At 46.1% G+C, this 21,670-nt stretch overlaps 1 protein-coding gene across 1 annotated transcript in view; it reads left to right on the top strand.

Annotated features, from left to right (window-relative positions):
* LOC146035592 (relaxin receptor 1-like) overlaps positions 1–21,167 on the top strand; it is a 474,765-nt gene extending 453,598 nt beyond the window's left edge. The window contains exons 17-18 of the mRNA XM_083159131.1: positions 18,057–18,272; positions 20,312–21,167. Of these exons, the coding sequence (XP_083015257.1) occupies positions 18,057–18,272; positions 20,312–20,499 (404 nt within the window). The 3' untranslated portion in view covers positions 20,500–21,167. The remainder of the gene's footprint in view (positions 1–18,056; positions 18,273–20,311) is intronic.
* Positions 21,168–21,670: the final 503 nt, after the last annotated feature.

Genomic DNA, 21,670 nt, shown 5'->3' with positions numbered 1-21,670 from the left:
TTTCATGTTCAAAGATGTATTTTATTTGCAGAGAGTAGGGCATTTGCGTTCGCGGGCAATCTCCAACTCACGTCCTGACTCTTCAATAACAAGAAGCATCAAGCCCAGACTGCACTTGTTAACAACAGCAATCCATTTTTTTACTAAATTATCTATTAGAGCCCCCGACTGTTGGGGCATTGCACACCCTAAATAGCCACCAGGGCTCCCCTTTTCCAGAATGTTTTAACATACATCCATAAACTTCTGCAACCCTGTATTCAATAAAATCCTGGGTACCTGTCAGCCACTACTGCATTTATTAATAGATTGGCTAAGATTGATAGAGTGCCAGAGGCTAGGTTCCTCTGCAGTGTTGATGTGGATAGCTTGTACACCGTCATCCCCAATCAGGGCGGGTTGACGGCTGTATGCAGATTGTTAAAAGATAATGTGAATTATACGGGACAAGATATTCAGGTTGTCTTGAACCTACTAGAAATGGTGCTTACACATAATTTTTTCTTACATGATAATACGCTTTACATTCAGAGAAGTGCATGTGCTATGGGAAGCAATTTTGCACCAACATATGCCAACACATATATGTAGATGGTTGAAACTTATATATTCTTGCTGTGTCTGGTTGGATCTTCTTTTACACCAGATAAATAGATTATCTGTTCATTAAATGGCAAGGATACAGTGAAAAATGTGCTTCCTTTTATGTGCTTCCTTTTCATAATGCTACTAATAGTCTGTCTGTCGTTACCCAGTTTGTTTTATCACTGGCTACCTTTGTAAAGCGCAACGGAATCTGCTGCACTATATAAGAAACTGTAAATAAATAAATACTCAGGGCCGGTGCTACCCACTCAGCACAGGATGCAAAGCAGGGAGGCTGACACTGTGCCTGACAAGCTATAAGGAGGTCAGCAGCTCCGGAACAGGGTTAGTCAAGCGCGGACCTCTGTCAGGTCACTCTCTCCTTCCCCTCCTCCCTGCACCGTTGAACCCCTACTTTATGTCAGGTCCCTCTATCCTCTCCTCTCTCCTCCCCCCACTCCCCTGTATCAGGTCCTCCGGCTTCCTCCGTCCTCTCACCTCCCCCTCCTCCCCAGCATCCAGGGTCCTCGGGTTGGGCTCGCTCACCGCAATCTCTAGGCTGTATGCCCCCTTGCATGGGGAGCTTGGGCCTGCCAGAAACAGGCCCCTACCAGGTCCCGTTGTCAGTAGCAACTGTCACTGAATTTCTGTCCATCTACTATACACATATATATATATCTACAGTATGTAGATATATATATATATATGTGTGTGTGTGCACATATATACATGTATATTTGTCAATTTGGAGAGGTAATTCCCCCTGGCAATGAGCTTGTAAACCGCCATGGCAACTAGAATGTAATCCCCCTGGGCAATGAGTTTGTATGATTGACTGATAATGATTGCTGTGCAACAGCCATTTAGGTAACAGTTAAAACAGTGACAGTACAGATATACATAACACATACAGGGGTACTCTTTACCTATCACGGCGCCCACGATCTCCATCGCGGGCGTCGTTGGTAAAGAAATCGCGGTGATCGCGGGCATCGCGGCCAGTACATTAACGGCCGCGACGCGATGCCCGCGATCACCGCGATTTCCCATAGGGTTCAATGTTAAATTTAGTGCTGCCCGCGATTTTACATTCAATGCTTCAATGGCCGCGATTTGGCCATAGGAATCAATGTTAAATGGGCTACAGAGCCCAAATAGGCACAATTAACACTTAAATGACCCCCCAAATTTGTAACGCCACCCCACGATCCACGCCAACCCGAAGCGTGGCGAGCGCAGCGAGCCCGCGCGGGGCGGCGGGACGCGTCCTCCGACCTTTTCATACCCCCACTATCCACGTCGGCGTGGAGTTGAGAATAGAATAGTGTGGCGAGCGGACGCGGATACCTTCACAGGTAAACGTGGCCCTACGCGGGCTTCACAGGTATCCACGTGCGCTCGCCACGCTTTGGGCTCGGTGGCTCGCTGCGCTCGCCACACTATTCTATTCTCAACTCCACGCCGACGTGGATAGTGGGGGTATGAAAAGGTCGGAGGACGCGTCACGCCGCCCCTCGCAGGCTCGCTGCGCTCGCCACGCTTCGGGTTGGCGTGGATCGTGGGGTGTCGTTACAAATTTGGGGGGACATTTAAGTGTTAATTGTGCCTATTTGGGCTCTGTAGCCCATTTAACATTGATTCCTATGGCCAAATCGCGGCCATTGAAGCATTGAATGTAAAATCGCGGCCAGCACTAAATTTAACATTGAACCCTATGGGAAATCGCGGTGATCGCGGGCATCGCGTCGCGGCCGTTAATGTACTGCCCGCGATGCCCGCGATCACCGCGATGGGCGCCCAACTAAGTAAAGAGTACCCATACAGGTATATGATCGATGTGTCCTGAGGATTGTAGACGCAGGGAACATATATTCACTGAGCTGCACAGCACCTAGGCAGCCATCAGCAGCGCCACTGGTCATTGCAACAGCCAGGTAGGTAACAATAGAAGCAGAGACATTACAGTTATCACACAGGGAACACCTACCCGCTGAGCTGCACAGTGCCTAGGCAGCCAACAACGGCGCCACTGGTCATTGCAAACAGCCAGGTAGGTAACATTTAAGCAGGGACAGTACAGTTTTAGGTTGCTATGCAGTGTGCGAGACAGGGGAGACACAGGGGTACATTTGGCTGAGTTGCACAGTTCCTAGCCAGCCAAACTCCAGTCAAACTCATGCTTCAGCTGACCTTCTTGAGATGCAGTCGAAGATGGCAGGCAAGCCTTGAGCAGGCTTCCAAATATTTCCAATTTTCAAGGAAAGTTTGGGTCAGCTGGTACAGGGGGTGGGGCTGGTGTTTGAACAAATTACCCAGAAAGCTAATTAGTGGTGGGAAAAGATGCAGGCTTCCAGTAACAAAACAATTTACAATGCAGACTGTTCTTTAAAATGAAAAGCATCAGATGTTCAAAGTGGGATTCATGAACCTGTAAAATAGGAGATAAGATGGTTTTAAAACTTCTCTCCAGTCAAACTCATGCTTCAGCTGACATGCTTCAGCTGACATGCTTGAGATGGCAGGCAAACCTAGTGTAATGTGTAATGGGCATTATGGTGTGTGGTATAATGTGTAATAATCATTATAGTATGCAGCATAATATGTTAAGGGCATTGCGGTAGGCGGCATTAATGTCTAATGGGCATTATGGTGTGCATCATAAAGTGTTATAGACATTATGGTGTGTGACAATGTGTAGGGCATTATGTTGTGTTTAATGCTGGTGCAGTATTTCTATAGATGTTCTACCTAGTGCAGTGTGCATAAGGAGCTCTAACTGGCACAGTGTGTATAAGTGGCACTAATGTGTGGCATAATGTGAATAACAAAAACTACTGTGTGGTGTAAGGTACTATTATGTGGCCATACTCCTTCCCCACAAACCCATGCCCTAAATTTTGGGTCTGCTCCTAAGGTGCGCACTGTCCCCGTTTTCAGTGTGTGTGTGTGTGTGTGTGTGTGTGTGTGTGTGTTTGTATGGCGGGAGGGGGAGAGCCCAGGAACTCAATTATTTTTGTAGCACAGGGCACTGAAATTCATAGTTACTACACTGCTGCCACTGGGCACATGATGTGGCACTACCACTACGTGCATTAAATAGCTTTTTTTTTCAGCATCCGCCTTTGGCACTTGCTGTCTCTTTCTAAATTATGGGAGGCACAAATTTATTGTTGGCAGAAGGGTGCTGAACACCCCAGAACTGGCCCTGGTCCTATTCATTTCACATTTACAGTGAAAGACATTTACACCAAGAAAGTCAGCTTTTTCGATGTGTTGGTGACTATTGATGCCGGTCTTAACACCATGGTCGTTACGAAGGCCACCCTTTTTCCCTAAACCCTAGATTGTTGCACCCCAAATCCTTGAAATTTGGCCTGTTCTATACCCAATTTGCCAGGGCATGATGTATCTGTAGCAACCTTGAAGAGGCTGAGTGTCAGATAGATATAATGGCCGGCAGATTCATCGAGAGAATATGGTCGGTCGTTGTTAATTGAGGCAAAACTAATAGCTTTAGCATTACCCCATAGCCAATTATTATAATATTGTGATAAAATTAATCATAAGAAATGACTCCTATGGGATTATAATTTCAGTGTGGCTAGCCCAGGGATTATAATAAAAGTCATTAAAATACTTCAAAAAATTCAAAAAATTGTTCAGTGTAATATATGCCGATGTTACGGCACTCTATTGCAGCAGTCTACTGCCTAACACTCAGCCTTATGATGGTAACACAGCTTTTTACATGCAATGCCCCAGGTAGATGCCAGTGAATGGGCGCCGTTTTTTCGGTAACCGTCTAGCTAGCCACCTGTGTGTAGACATATGCTCCTTAAAGATGCGTTCCGTATTGCCTATATAGCTTCAGCCACAGGGGCAGATATTTTTCATGTTCAAAGATGTATTTTATTTGCAGAGAGTAGGGCATTTGCGTTCGCGGGCAATCTCCAACTCACGTCCTGACTCTTCAATAACAAGAAGCATCAAGCCCAGACTGCACTTGTTAACAACAGCAATCCATTTTTTTACAAAATTGTCTATTAGAGCCCCCGACTGTTTGGGGCATTGCACACCCTAAATAGCCACCAGGGCTCCCCTTTTCCAGAATGTTTTAACATACATCCATAAACTTCTGCAACCCTGTATTCAATAAAATCCTGGGTACCTGTCAGCCACTACTGCATTTATTAATAGATTGGCTAAGATTGATAGAGTGCCAGAGGCTAGGTTTCTCTGCAGTGTTGATGTGGATAGCTTGTACACCGTCATCCCCAATCAGGGCGGGTTGACGGCTGTATGCAGATTGTTAAAAGATAATGTGAATTATACGGGACAAGATATTCAGGTTGTCTTGAACCTACTAGAAATGGTGCTTACCCATAATTATTTCTTACACGATAATACGTTTTACATTCAGAGAAGTGCATGTGCTATGGGAAGCAATTTTGCACCAACATATGCCAACACATATATGTAGATGGTTGAAACTTATATATTCTTGCTGTGTCTGGTTGGATCTTCTTTTACACCAGATAAATTGATTATCTGTTCATTAAATGGCAAGGATACAGTGAAAAATATGCTTCCTTTTATGTGCTTCCTTTTCATAATGCTACTAATAGTCTGTCTGTCGTTACCCAGTTTGTTTTATCACTGGCTACCTTTGTAAAGCGCAACGGAATCTGCTGCACTATATAAGAAACTAAATAAATAAATACTCAGGGCCGGTGCTACCTACTCAGCACAGGATGAAAAGCAGGGAGGCACTCTCCCTGCATTTGCTATCCTGCTGCCGGCTGACGCTGTGCCTGACAAGCTATAAGGAGGTCAGCAGCGCCGGAACAGGGTTAGTCAAGCGCGGACCTTTGTCAGGTCACTCTCTCCTTCCCCTCCTCCCTGCACCGTTGAACCCCTACTTTATGTCAGGTCCCTCTATCCTCTCCTCTCTCCTCACCCCACTCCCCTGTATCAGGTCCTCCGGCTTCCTCCGTCCTCTCACCTCCCCTTCCTCCCCAGCATCCAGGGTCCTCGGGTTGGGCTCGCTCACCGCGATCTCTAGGCTGTATGCCCCCTTGCATGGGAAGCTTGGGCCTGCCAGAAACAGGCCCCTACCAGGTCCCGTTGTCAGTAGCAACTGTCACTGAATTTCTGTCCATCTACTATACACTTATATATATATATAGCCAAAGAAGAAATCCGGCACTCCACCAAATGTATAAACTGTACTTGCTCCGGTGCCTTCCCAGGTTCAAAGACCAAATGTAGCAGGATGGCAATAAGGCATCACTCGGAGACTGAATGAAGATTCAATGCTTTATTGTGGTGACCGACACCAGTGTTTCAAACACTTAGCTCGTCCTCAGGGTACCCTGAGGACGAGCTAAGTGCTCGAAACACTGGTGTCGGTCACCACAATAAAGCATTGAATCTTCATTCAGTCTCCGAGTGACGCCTTATTGCCATCCTGCTATAAATATATATATATATATATATATATATCTACACTATGTAGATATATATATATATATATATATATATATATATATATATATATATATAAAATATATGTGTGTGTGCACATATATACATGTATATTTGTCAATTTGGAGAGGTAATTCCCCCTGGCAATGAGCTTCTAAACCGCCATGGCAACTAGAATGTAATCCCCCTTGGCAATGAGTTTGTATGATTGACTGATAATGATTGCTGTGCAACAGTCATTTAGGTAACAGTTAAAACAGTGACAGTACAGATATACATAACACGTACAGGTATACGATCGATGTGCCCTGAGGATTGTAGACGCAGGGAACATATATTCACTGAGCTGCACAGCACCTAGGCAGCCATCAGCGGCGCCACTGGTCATTGCAACAGCCAGGTAGGTAACAATATAAGCAGAGACATTACAGTTATCACACAGGGAACACCTACCCGCTGAGCTGCACAGTGCCTAGGCAGCCAACAACGGCGCCACTGGTCATTGCAAACAGCCAGGTAGGTAACATTTAAGCAGGGACAGTACAGTTTTAGGTTGCTATGCAGTGTGCGAGACAGGGGAGACACAGGGGTACATTTGGCTGAGTGGCACAGTTCCTAGGCAGCCAAACTCCAGTCAAACTCATGCTTCAGCTGAGCTGCTTGAGATGCAGGTGAAGATGGCAGGCAAGCCTTGAGCAGGCTTCCAAATATTTCCAATTTTAAAGGAAAGTTTGGGTCAGCTGGTACAGGGGGTGGGGCTGGTGTTTGAACAAATTACCCAGAAAGCTAATTAGTGGTGGGAAAAGATGCAGGCTTCCAGTAGCAAAACAATTTACAATGCAGACTGTTCTTTAAAATGAAAAGCATCAGATGTTCAAAGTGGGATTCATGTACCTGTAAAATAGGAGATAAGATGGTTTTAAAACTTCTCTCCAGTCAAACTCATGCTTCAGCTGACATGCTTGAGATGCAGGCTAAGATGGCAGGCAAGCCTAGTGTAATGTATAATGGGCATTATGGTGTGTGGTATAATGTGTAATAATCATTATAGTATGCAGCATAATATGTTAAGGGCATTGCGGTAGGCGGCATAATGTGTGATGGGCATTACAGTGTGTGACATAATGTGTAATGGGCATTATGGTGTGCATCATAAAGTGTTATAGGCATTATGGTGTGTGACAATGTGTAAGGCATTATGTTGTGTTTAATGCTGTTGCAGTATTTCTATAGATGTTCTACCTAGTGCAGTGTGCATAAGGAGCTCTAACTGGCACAGTGTATATAAGTGGCACTAATGTGTGGCATAATGTGAATAAAAAAAACTACTCTGTGGTGTAAGGTACTATTATGTGGCCATACTCCTTCCCCACAAACCCATGCCCTAAATTTTGGGCCTGCTCCTAAGGTGCACACTGTCCCCGTTTTCAGTGTGTGTGTGTTTGTGTGTGTGTGTGTGTGTGTGTGTGTGTGTGTGTTTGTATGGCGGAAGGGGGAGAGCCCAGGAACTCAATTCCTTTTGTAGCACAGGGCACCAAAATTCATAGTTACTACACTGCTGCCACTGGGCACATGATGTGGCACTACCACTACATGCATTAAATAGCTTTTTTTTTTTCAGCATCTGCCTTTGGCACTTGCTGTCTCTTTCTAAATTATGGGAGGCACATATTTATTTTTGGCAGGAGGGTGCTGAACACCCCAGAACTGGCCCTGGTCTTATTCATTTCACATTTACAGTGAAAGACATTTACACCAAGAAAGTCAGCTTTTTCGATGTGTTGGTGACTATTGATGCCGGTCTTAACACCATGGTCTTTACGAAGGCCACCCTAATTCCCTAAACCCTAGATTGTTGCACCCAAATCCTTGAAATTTGGCCTGTTGTATACCCAATTTGCCAGGGCACGATGTATCTGTAGCAACCTTGAAGAGGCTCAGATAGATATAATGGCCGGCAGATTAATCGAGAGAATATGGTCGGTCGTTGTTAATAGAGGCAAAACTAATAGCTTTAGCATTACCCCATAGCCAATTATTATAATATTGTGATAAAATTAATCATAAAAAATGACTCCTATGGGATTATAATTTCAGTGTGGCTAGCCCAGGGATTATAATAAAAGTCATTAAAAAAAACATTGGCCCATGATACTGACAGAAGACGCTCTACATTTGAGTGATACTAATATCATGTCCTCAGGTTTGGCTACTGCTTCTACTTGAAGCTCCCAGTCAGGTCCAGCATGATTAGTGCTGGTGTCAGGGGAGGGGAGAAGCGCAAAGTCGTACCTCCCGCTGGTCTCACAATCAGTGCTGTACTCTGGGCTGGGGCGGGTGCTGGGAGGCAGCCGCAAAATCATTCCCCCCATTGGTTTCACATGCAGTGCTGGAGTCAAGGCCGGCACCGGACAGTGGCCGCCAAGTCACTATCCCTGCTGGATGTAAATTCATTGCTGGGGCCGAACAGGAGCCACCATGTCATTCATCCGGCCACATTCAGTGCTGGAGCCCAGACTAGGATCTGCGCCGAGTCGGAGCCACCAATTCATTCCCCCCAACTAGTCTCACATTCAGGGCTGGATCCGTGGCTGAGGCCGGCGCCAGGGGAGAGGGGGAAGCTGGCAAGATTCCAGGGGGGGCTCACAATCAATGCTGATGCAGGGAGGAAGCAAAGCAGTGGATAGGGCACAGACTGGGGGCATTAGAGAGTCTGCGCTGGTGAAAACGCAGAGGTGGAGGGGTGTGGATGGAGGATATCTCCCACTCACATGCACAGAGGTGACCACAGCCATACTTCAAAGCGGGTACAGGGGAATGTCTACTGGGACCACCCAAGCCTCTGGGCCCCATAGCAGTTGCATCCCTGCACCCTCTATAGTTGCACCACTGCCTGCATCCTTAAACAGTTCCACAGTACTGGCCCAGGGGGGTATGTGGTACCCTGCCCCACAGCCCAGCCATGATTGGATAGGAAGTATCTGCAAGCCCATGCTTACTGTATGATAAATGAAAGCAGTGACTATTCTTCTTGCCACATCTTTTTGCCTCCATTGCAATGATGTAATTGCACTTAATTATTGTCCATACTGTTTGCAGAACAATGTCTGCTGAGTTGGCATTGAAAATCTCTGAATACTTAGAACATTGTCCTTCATTTTAAATAAGCAGCAAAAATTCAGATTCATACCTTACAAAATATTACACAGTGAATAGTATTTTTATGATTAAATTCTAAAATTAACATAATGTACAGTTACTGACTGTATGTGCTGTAGCCTTTATTCACCAATCAGAGCTCAGCTAATGATCCCATTTTCATGAGCTGCGGCATGTCTTCTATTTCATTGTCTTCTCAAGTTGGAGTCTAGACTGGTTTATAGTGTACTCTGTTTATATACGCTGTGTTTTCAGTACAGTCATTTAACAATACTAATTCAGTGAGAGCTGCCTTTTCAACATGAGGCATTTCAAATATATATATATATATATATATATATATATATATATATATATATTTGGTTTCTTTTAAGTATCTCAAAATACCACTAAATATTTCCAAAATAGAGTGTGATCTGCCAGACTACCTTAGTAAGTATACAGATTACATTAAAGGTGAGGTGGAAAATGATGGTCTCAGGCGCCACAGAGGGAGGGGGAGTAGTATTAGTAATGATTACATCTACAGTACAGTATGTGCATGGAAGCATCTGACATTTTCTTGTAATACACCTACTGGTAAATTAAATGTATCAGCCAGAGATGTGCGGCCATAAGATGCTTGTCACTCTCCTGCTTTTAGAACATTGCAGGCGGCCCAGGAAAAGTGATGCACCATTTTATACTACTGAATTCTGAGTGGATACCTAGAAACAATCATCATTATGCAGTGTAGCAGTCAGGGTTGGAAGTTGGTTCTCATTACATATTCCTATGTGGGCAGCCTGTAATTGGGTTACTGTGAAACCCACGCAAGGGGACCATGGGGTGAACTGAACCCATGACCTCACTGCTGTGAGGCAGTAACACTAGTGGCCCAGTGCTCGTGGACCAGGCCCTCTCTGTTCAGGCCCAGTACAACAGTACCCATAGTCCCCCCTTGATGGCGGCCCTGTCTGTGTCTCCTGATGCTGGAATAGCCAGCCAGGCAATAGTTATGGCCATGTACACTTACTTAGTGGTTTGTTACTAAGATTGGAGTTCTATTGAAGATGTGATGTTTCTATAGGTAACCATTCAGATTTTATTATCCTCTAAAAGTGGCTAAATAAATAAGAAGTAGATTCTGATTGGTTGCTAGAAGCAACATCCCATCTTCAATAGAACTCCCATCTTAGTAAAAAAAAACATTAGTGTCAGGCAGACTATGTTGGACAGACTGGGTGTGTAACTTCAGAAAAACTTACTGTAATTCTGTGTGACTGCCACAAATACACATCACACACCTATTCACTGTGGCTGGTTCCTGTATTTATCACTGAAGAGTTCCACACATCTCTATAGGAACATGCATTTTCTAATGAACTAGGCTTAAGGCCCGTCCGACGGATGGGCGCAAGTTTATGCTTATGCAATTCTTGTTCCACCTACCATACCCAACCACAACAGAGCAGAAGCTTCTGCAGCAGCCAGAACAGGTCTCCAACTATCCGCAGCAATATCTGAAGCAGGCACAGCAAGCCTCCAACTATTCTCATTCCCATTCCAACCACAGCAGAGCAGAAGCTGCTGCTGCAGCAGCCAGAGCAGATCTCTAACTATCCATCTTCCCTTCCTAACCACAGCAGGGTAGAAGCTGCTACAGCAGCCAGAGCAAGTCATGAAAAAGCTGAGAGCAGCAAAGCTTGTCGTCAAGACAGTTAAGAAATGGACTAATGAGGCTAAGCTAAAACTCCAGACCTACTTTGACTTCACAGACTGGAGGGTTAATAAGGCTACCAAGAAGAGGTTCTTAACAAGCTGACAATTTACCTGTCCACAATGACCACGTATCTGTGTGGAAAGGAATGCTATCTATAGCATATTCACCAGGATCTTCAACAAATCACTGGAGCTATGCAAGGTTCCCTCCTGTTTCCGGTCCCTAAGAAATCCACTATCAGAATCTGGCTTAAATCCCGTGTACCTGGCCTGTCATATCTGCTCTTCAGTTTCTATGGCCCTTATTCTGATCGGTGCGGATATATCCGCGTGCGTTCGGCCCGCCGATGTTTTGTGTCTGCGCATGTGCAGAGGCGTCTCTGCGCATGTGCGAGCGGGGCGTACGGCCAAATCCTGCATGATATGTGAACACTCCGAATAGGGGGTGGAGAGGGGCGTGAAGGGCTATTTGGGCTCATTACCATATGCATACGCCCCGCGTTTTATGGGAGTTCCCATGAAAACGCTGGGCGTACGTATGGTAATGCGGCCGTGACGCACGTGTAGGGGGCGGACATATGACATCGCCGGATGTCAGCTGCCCGCCCAGATCCCTGCTTTTGCACGGAAAAATGTCCATGTGGTCTGAGGTTGCGGGTGCTGGTAGAGCACTCGGTCCTGCATTCGATGGTCTGCGACCATCGAATGATGGGGGAGGTTCCCTTAGATGGAGGAGGCGTATTCCGTGAAAAATACACGTGCGGTCCGTTCGGCCAGCTTCTTACCGCATACGGACGGAGTTGGCGATCCGTATGGAAGGCGGGGTTTCGCACGCACGGTCCTGGCCGCATAATCGGCTCCGGCCGCACCGATCAGAATAAGGGCCAATGTTCTTTAGTATTCCAGCCTGCTGCAGCCAGACTACAATTATGCTTTCCTGAGAGACTGTGCAGTACTACTAATTGACACCTGTAGAATTCCTAGCTGTGAAGATCTACTTCAGCCATTAACTCCTTAGTTACATGCTGGGTGGAATCATTCAAGTTTTCTGCTTTACATTGATTGTCCAATTCAGAATCTGTTCCAGTTTTTGCCATTTCCATTTGCCTTGCTGTCCAATCAGTGCAACCTAAGGCTGGTTTCACACACTCCGGCTCCTGCCGGACAGTGAAATCGCGCACGGCCAGGGAGCTGTGCCGCACACATTAGTTGTGAATGGACACTATTGTGTCCATTCACACGGGACGGCCATGACCCGGCCGCACGGTTGCAGCTGGATCCCGCCACTAGAAGGGACGGCTGCCGGGCTGTGGCCATCCCTTCCATGATAAACTAGTGTGTGCGGCACGGCTCCCTGGCCGTGCAGGATTTCACTGTCCGGCAGGAGCCGGAGTGTGTGAAACCAGCCTAAGGTGTTTAAGTTCCCAGCTCAGTTAGCAGTCATTACTTTTGCATCGTTGGTCTGATGCTGTGTGAGCTTGCTTTCAGACAGTCTCCAGATTTCTAGAACCTTCCAGTTTGCTAGTCCTACCTGTCCCTGCTTCCATTTGTGAACATAGTCGAGTACCTGCTTCATCTTACAGTCTGTTGTTTTCCTCAAGTGTCTCCAGTCCAGTCCACTGGTCATTCTCCGGTTCAAGCCACCCATATTCCACTACCTGCCTCATCTCAGTCTGCTGTATTCTCCAAGTCTGTCTCCAGTGTATTCACTGAGTCCAGTATCCTGGTGAATTCTTCAAGTATTCTCCTCACTTCAACTATAACTCTCATTTCAAGTATTTACCTTGTCTCAAATATTCACCCATTCTCAAGTATTGATCTGTACCGAAATCTACCATTGTGTGAATAAAATTCCTTCATCCTACCCAATTACATCTGTGAACTCTTTCCATTAGGTATTCAGCTAACCTCATTAACCACCTAAGTCTTGCCTAGGTCCACCAATCCCCAGTCATGACATGAATGACTACCGGCTGATAAATATGATGTCTGTTATCATGAAAATGTTTGAACGCTTGGTACTGAACCACCTGAAAGCTGTGACTGGCCACCAGATAAACCCCCTATCTGTGGTCCATCAGCACAGGAGCCCCTCAGGGCTGTGGACTCTCACCCCTGCTCTTCTCCCTGTAGACCAATGACTGCACCTCAGAGGTGCAATCAGTAAAGATAATTACATTTGCAGATGACACTACCATCATTGGCCTCATCAAGGATGGGGACGAATTGGCCTACATATGAGAAATGGACCGATTGGCCCAGGGATGACGCAGCAACTATTTAGAGCTCAATCCACTCAAAACCATTGAGATAGTAGTGGACTCTAGGAAGAAATCTGTTGGCTTTTCTATGCTAACAATAGCTGATAGTGTAGTGTTGCTAGTAGACTCCTTCACGTTCTTGCATACCTGTAATGGATCTGGGTGTGAACCCACTGTTGGAGAACCGTGACAGGCACGTGTGGATGATGGTGATGGGCTGAGCCCTCAGCCGGGACCGCTGTTTAGAATGGCCATGGCAAAACCCTACTCTGACTCTATTGGCCATCCCAGACAGGTGACCGTAGGTTGTGAGGTGCTAGGCGAGTTAAGCCCACTCCGACCCCGATGCAACCAGGTTTTAGGATGGTACAAACCTACGGCGACTGTCAGGGACAGGACCAAGAAGACGATCTAACTAACAGGGCCTGTCTGGACTAAACACCCTGGCTAACAGCACCAGGCCAAGGACGGCGAGTGTGACCGAGTCACAAGCACCGGACCGAGTAATAACGGGGTGCCACCAAACAAAACACACGCCAACACAAAACAGTATGCTTACAGAAATGGTACCCCAGAACAGGTGTGAACCCACAACCATGGGCCTCTCCGAAGCACGGAGAGCTGGACCAAGACAATAGTAAGGACAACTCAGGATAACGGGCAGCCTGCCCACAGAAATAAAGAGATAAGGAACCAGGCTCCACTGGAACACTTACCCGGCAGCACAGGATGGTAACGTCCAAGACAGAACCAGATCAAGGCGGGACCAGGACCAGACCAAGACGGTACCAGGACTGGACCGGATAAGGATGAACCGGATCCAGACTGAATCAGGACTAGACTCTGACAGGACCAAGACCAGGACAGGACTAGGAAAATCCAGACCAGGACAGGAGTGCAGCCAGGACAAGCTGCAGGGAGAAATGACCTGACAGGTTACCAACAGGAAGCCCAAGACTGAAGCTCTCAGCAACAGAAACAGGAAACTAGAAGCTATCACCGGCTCTGCATTGCTGGGGAGAATGCCTTAAGAAGGGCTCAGGTAATTAACACACCTGTGACAGATACAGCCAAACTGCCAGCAAGAATAATGAGCTCATTATTTGAGCTACAATGACAGACTGACCACCGGTGGCCAACAGAGAGTCAAATGCCAAACACAAACTGAACAGAACTGAACCATTAATCATGGTTCCTAACAGAACCACAATCTCCCTTAAATGGGGGCTGTTCTTTCACAGGATACTGAGGAAGTTCAACATCACATAGAAGCTTTTGCTTCTCTTCTACTCCGCGATTGTGGAGTCTGTACTGTGCTCATTGATACTGGTCTGGTATCATATTGAGGGACATAATTTTAGTGCTTTCTCGACTAGCTGCCTCTGAGCGCATTTCTCTGACTTTTTTGTATATTCGTCTGGTACGGCTCCACCAGTGAGAGAGACAAATGCAGATTTTGAAAAGGTAGTCAGAACTATGGAGAAGATCATCGGGGCGGACCTTCCCTCTATCCAGGATCTGTACCTGTCCAGAGCAAAAAAGCAGGCAATGAAGATGGTCATGGACCATTACATCCTGGCCATGGCTTGTTTAACCTGCTGCCATCAGGCAGACATTACAGGGCCATGCCCACCAATTCTTTACAGACTAAAAGGTGCATGCACACACTGGCCATTTTTGCCCAGTGTGTATGCACAGCGATGATGCTGAAAATCGTTCAGTGCATATTATACATAGAGCGATTTTTGCACTTCCAACAATCTTCGTGGGGGTGGACAGCTTTCCAAAGCAGGATGCTATGGAAAACCTTCCACTCAGCTGGTAATTCCAGTAGATGAGTGGCGGCTGCTGGCAATGATGCGGGAGTGCCCATCAGTGCTCACTGCCGGGCAATACACAATGGACGGCTTTGGTGTTCAAGTTAGCTGCTTTCAACTCAAAATCGCCCAGTGTGTATGGGCCTTAAGGAGCTGATTAAAATGTGCACATTGTTGCAACATCTGTGTTACACAGCAGTTGTGCTGGCTTCTCTGTTCCGCCGATGACTCAAAAGACACATCATCAAATGAATTGCATGACCATCGGAACAACCCTCATGTTATTCAGGATGTTCCCAGTAGTGGCTCTTACTGTTTTGGAGGAGGAGGGCTGCCGCAATCACCACCGCCGCACTCCACTGCCGCTGGTCCCCTGCACGGGGCCAGCGCATGCGCAGTAACTTCATACATACTGCGCATGCGCTGGCCCAAGCCTCCAGGGCCTTTGCAGCAGCCCCTGGAGGCTTAATCAGGAAAATCCAGACCAGGACAGGAGTGCAGCCAGGACAAGCTGCAGGGAGCAATGACCTGACAGGTTACCAACAGGAAGCCCAAGACTGAAGCTCTCAGCAACAGAAACAGGAAACTAGAAGCTATCACCGGCTCTGCATTGCTGGGGAGAATGCCTTAAGAAGGGCTCAGGTAATTAACACACCTGTGACAGATACAGCCAAACTGCCAGCAAGAATAATGAGCTCATTATTTGAGCTACAATGACAGACTGACCACCGGTGGCCAACAGAGAGTCAAATGCCAAACACAAACTGAACAGAACTGAACCATTAATCATGGTTCCTAACAGAACCACAATCTCCCTTAAATGGGGGCTGTTCTTTCACAGGATACTGAGGAAGTTCAACATCACATAGAAGCTTTTGCTTCTCTTCTACTCCGCGATTGTGGAGTCTGTACTGTGCTCATTGATACTGGTCTGGTATCATATTGATGGACATAATTTTAGTGCTTTCTCGACTAGCTGCCTCTGAGCGCATTTCTCTGACTTTTTTGTATATTCGTCTGGTACGGCTCCACCAGTGAGAGAGACAAATGCAGATTTTGAAAAGGTAGTCAGAACTATGGAGAAGATCATCGGGGCGGACCTTCCCTCTATCCAGGATCTGTACCTGTCCAGAGCAAAAAAGCAGGCAATGAAGATGGTCATGGACCATTACATCCTGGCCATGGCTTGTTTAACCTGCTGCCATCAGGCAGACATTACAGGGCCATGCCCACCAATTCTTTACAGACTAAAAGGTGCATGCACACACTGGCCATTTTTGCCCAGTGTGTATGCACAGCGATGATGCTGAAAATCGTTCAGTGCATATTATACATAGAGCGATTTTTGCACTTCCAACAATCTTCGTGGGGGTGGACAGCTTTCCAAAGCAGGATGCTATGGAAAACCTTCCACTCAGCTGGTAATTCCAGTAGATGAGTGGCGGCTGCTGGCAATGATGCGGGAGTGCCCATCAGTGCTCACTGCCGGGCAATACACAATGGACGGCTTTGGTGTTCAAGTTAGCTGCTTTCAACTCAAAATCGCCCAGTGTGTATGGGCCTTAAGGAGCTGATTAAAATGTGCACATTGTTGCAACATCTGTGTTACACAGCAGTTGTGCTGGCTTCTCTGTTCCGCCGATGACTCAAAAGACACATCATCAAATGAATTGCATGACCATCGGAACAACCCTCATGTTATTCAGGATGTTCCCAGTAGTGGCTCTTACTGTTTTGGAGGAGGAGGGCTGCCGCAATCACCACCGCCGCACTCCACTGCCGCTGGTCCCCTGCACGGGGCCAGCGCATGCGCAGTAACTTCATACATACTGCGCATGCGCTGGCCCAAGCCTCCAGGGCCTTTGCAGCAGCCCCTGGAGGCTTAATCAGGTTCCCAACCACATGCGCAGTATGGTCCGCTGTACTGCGCATGTGCAGAACCTGTTTAGGGGGCTGCTGCGCATTTGCGCACAGAGAGGCACCCTGGAGGGAGGGAACGCCTCCCGATGGGATGCCTTGAGTGACTGGCAGGTCAGACTTCCAATAGGAAGTCACTGCCAGTCACAGTGAAGCCAGAGCAGTCTCACAGACTGCATCTCGCTTCACTTTAGGCAGAGACAGTGGTGGATTTTACCTGGGGGAGGGGGGGGAGGCTTCAGCCCGTAGCTAAAAACTGCCACTGAATGTTCTGGTAAATCAAGCTGCCAAGGATAGTACCATTTTCTGAAACAATGCCCATTGCCTGCCCTGAACACCAGCAGCATGTACATCATAGGACACTATGAGGGACATTGTAAATTCATATTTAAAAACATTAATGTTCTGCGTAAATACCAGAATTGGATCCAACTCTGAATCAGCCCCAGAGCATTTACAGCCTCAAATGTCAAGGCATTATGGTAGCAGAGGCTTATCAGTTCTCTCTTATACGTGTACAAATGTATCCGTGCTCATCTCTCCCCATCACCACGGCTCGCCCCAATTTGTCACATCGGTTTTTTTTTTGAGACCGTGTCCTCTCGCAACGCTTCAGGCACGGTGGCTCGCTGCGCTCGCCACACTATATAAAATCAACTCCATGCGTAGTTGGGGTATGAAAAAATGGGGTGCATTTAACATGGGAGCCCAGATAATACATAAGTACCGTCACATCTAGCTCACGGCTTGAAATTGACACACTGTGATATCACCTATCAATTTGTCTCTATGAGCTGCATAAGTGAATTAGATACACCCGCATGGTGATGGGATCGCGCCAATGGCCACGTATAGCGCTGCTACATTTGTAGCTATACGATGCGGGATCTGAATCCCATTTATAGTTTGTACACGAACTAATCAGGTTTGTAAATAAATAAAACTGTATTGTTATCAGTAGTTTCTGTTGAGGGGTAATTTGATCCAATGGAGGATATAGTTTCCCATACTTTCCATGAGTTTGTATTGTATTTTATGATTATGTGATGAAAGAAGAGGATTGTAATATTAAATTCTGAAGCATTTCTACAACATTGCTAAAACAGCATTACTCCCACTTTATCTCTTCCAGGACTGAACTTGTTAGCTTTCATCATCATCGTCTTCTCCTACAGCAGCATGTTCTACTCCATTCACAAGACAGGCGCCAAAACAGCAGAACGGAGCGTCCTCTCCCGTGAGGTCACCATAGCCAAGAGGTTCTTCTTCATAGTGTTCACCGATGCCCTCTGCTGGATTCCTATATTTCTGCTGAAGGCTGTTTCACTCACAGAGGCAGAGATTCCAGGTGACGTAAAATATGACCTTATCAATTGCTCTCTGGTTCACTTATGATTTAAAAAAATTATAATAAAGCCAATGTACATTATTGTTAGAATACTCATAAAAATGATCTTGATTTTTCTCTTCAAAATCTAGCTAACCATGACCAGGGGTGGCCAAACCTGTCCTCAGGATCTACCAACAGTTCATGTATTTCAGGCAACCTGTGGATCTATAGTAGGAATGAATGCAGCAGGTTTGAAAATGTGACAGTTAGGTGATTTGGAAAACATGGGCCGATGGTAGATCCTGAGGACTGGCTTGGCCACCTCTGCACTAATGACAATAGAATGGAAGTCTGAATATTATTAAGATTTTCATAGCAATCATGATTTGTCAAAATCCTCATATAAAATTGTTGAAATGTGGCTATGGAATAACCTTTAGAAATGCCTTTTCCCATTTTATATTAAAATACTGCTACTCACTATTTATTGAACTGAATAATATGCCCCTGAGCATATGGGGGCTGAGGGAGAGGTAAAGGTAGATCCATATGCAGAGCTTTCATTGTGTGCACGTTCCAGACCTGTACACACTAATGCATTCTGAAAGATGGAGTGCTGCATCGCATCTGTGCTTACGATTGGAGGGATGCAAATAGGCAATAAAGGGGCACTCTCCGGTAGGCGACAGTGGTCTATGAATGCTTGGATAGAAGCATAAATATGCCAGGTTAGAGGCACATCTTTTGTAACTAGTATTAGATAGAAGACAGGTGCACACTACTGATCCGTGGAAAACTAATACCCTTTTCACATAGTAAAAGCCGGGTCAAACCAGGGATCGCAATATCACAATACTGGGTCCGACCTAGGTTTTATGCTTTCACACCATTACACAGAGGACGACTGTAGTGAAGCCAGAAGCAGTCTGTGAGACTGCACTGGCTTCACTGTGACTGGCAGTGACTTCTTATTGGAAGTCTGACCTGCCAGTCACCAAGGCAGTCCCATTGGGAAGTGTTACCTCCTTCCGGGATGTCTCTCTATGGGCTGCCGACTGTAAGTCTCTAAAACCTGGCGATTGCGCAGTACCTAAGTCGATACTGCCCATGTCCTGGTGCCTGTCATCCATAACCGTGATTCCCCTTAGACTGGCCGCCTGCGTAGTACAGAGCAGTAGCGTAAGTTTGTTCCAGTTGCCCAGAGGCAAGATATATATGGGTGCCCCCCCCCCCACACACACACACACACACACACACACACACACACACACACACACACACACATAACCCTATATAACCCTTTATAACCTGATATAAAATATATATTTCTGTTAATAAATATAGATGATGGAGAGATAGAGAACACAATTCAGAACTCGGCCACAGAAGCAATATTGTTGGCTTTTAAATAACTAATTTAAACTTGCAGGGGGAGGAGAGATGCCTCCTTGGGAGCAAGGAGCCCGGCGGCAGATGACTCAATTGCCTCCCAGAGTTCTGCCTCTGGTACAGAGGATTGTACTGCGCATGCGCCTGTTCCGGCACCTGTCATCATAGTACAGGCACAATGAACGCAGCGTCTGAGGCGGGGACCGGGAGGGGCGGCAGCTGTGGCAGGAGGAGGGGGTGCTTGCATCGTGGCCAGTGACAGCCCCTCTTCTGCCAAAAGGTACGAGCCGCCTCTCCTTATAACCCAGGTCAAATTGCCCGACTGCTCAACCCGGATTATACAGTTATACCGCACCTTAACCTGGGTCGTTATTTCAAAAACTCGTGTCCGACCCAGGTTATTTTGGCAATGTGAAAGTGTACAGACCACAATCGGACCCATTGCACACAGCTCTATTTGTTGCTGAATATGGATATTAATTAAAAGCATGGATATACTGTCCAACTCCCAGATTCTATTTGTATTGGATTGCAGTCATGCAGGAATTTGGGATTACAACAGAACTACTGTACGGGATCTGTAAGAAAAACCTAAACCGCTGCAAAGTAGACAAACTGTAACCTTGCTTTTAGGCAAAATAAATGAATAATTCTCTCTTGATTTCCAGGCACCATTACCTCCTGGGTTGTGATCTTCATTCTGCCAATTAACAGTGCCCTGAATCCCATCCTATACACACTGACAACGTCATCGTTTCAGGAAAAACTCAAGCAGTGTCTACAAAGTAAAAGACACCAACTGCAAGAATCGGGCAAAAGTTTTACACTGGTGTCTATAAACACTAACACCACCTGACTCTGCCATTATTGTATGCTTGCACAGAGACTACATAACTCCAACACTTGCTGGACCCCTGCGGTACCGAATTATTATTACGTAATAGTTGTGCCTTTTATAACTCCATGGTTGTCATTCCAGAGTGCAGGAACTCAATCTTCTGGTGGCGGATTGAGGGGAGACCCTCATGACATGCGACTGTGCCTTTCAGTCCTAAAACTATGGGTTTTAGGACCATGCTGCTTGGAGGCACATAGACCTTTTGTTGTTATGCCCCTTTACTAACATGGACCTTAAAAAGGCAAAAGAAACCTGTGAATGATGGACTCTTGTAAAATGACAAAATATATTTCCCTAACACAGAAATCTGTAACCTGCACCTAAGTGTGTAGCTGAGAGCTTATCTATCCTACAGCGGTGATACAATGGAATATACTGTACTCATATGGAGAAAGAGGATCATTGTTACTGGGCAAAAGGGAAGAAAAGTTGGATTTATTGACTACACAATATGATGTAAGGGGGAATATACAGTGTACATATATTTATAAATTCCTTTTTACAAGACCTGGTATATTTTCAGTTCTGATCTATGTGTGTATAATGGTACTTTCTCGCTCACTTTTCTCTTAAGGGGTCACAACAAATGGATAAAAGCCTTTCGGCCAAAGTAATTTGCACTTTAGAAATTATAACCCTTGCCAATATCACTCTATAAGCAAAGCACAATTATCTAACAGCAGTGATGTTGCTTGCTGTGTATACCATGATCTTCAATTCCCAGAAAATGCAGAAAACCAGAAAGGAAGCAAGTCAATGACAGAGGTTATAACAAATGATCCGATTCAGAGGTGGACGGTAGTAGAACATCTTGCGCCTAATGTTTTACTTCAGCTCACGTGTCTTGTGCAGATTGAAATGACATGGATATCAATAAAGATACAATAGGCGTTACCGGGGGTGGTTTCGGGGGCAGGGCCGGTGCTAGGGTGTCCGGCGCCCTCCTGCAAACCATACATTTTGCGCCCTTTCAAATTGCCATTGCAACAAGCTGTGGGAGTGTATGCAACATGCGATCATATGGAGGATCTCAGGTGCATGTACATGTATGCATACACCATCTCAGTGCTGTATCCGCAAAATGTTGCAGGCCTTAAAGGTGCCCATACACGCTGCGAGAATTGCATAC

This window comes from Crinia signifera, chromosome 9, assembly GCF_055691185.1.
Source record: "Crinia signifera chromosome 9, ASM5569118v1, whole genome shotgun sequence".
Taxonomy (NCBI): Eukaryota; Metazoa; Chordata; class Amphibia; order Anura; family Myobatrachidae; genus Crinia; species Crinia signifera.
This window is presented reverse-complemented; position numbering and strand designations above follow the sequence as displayed.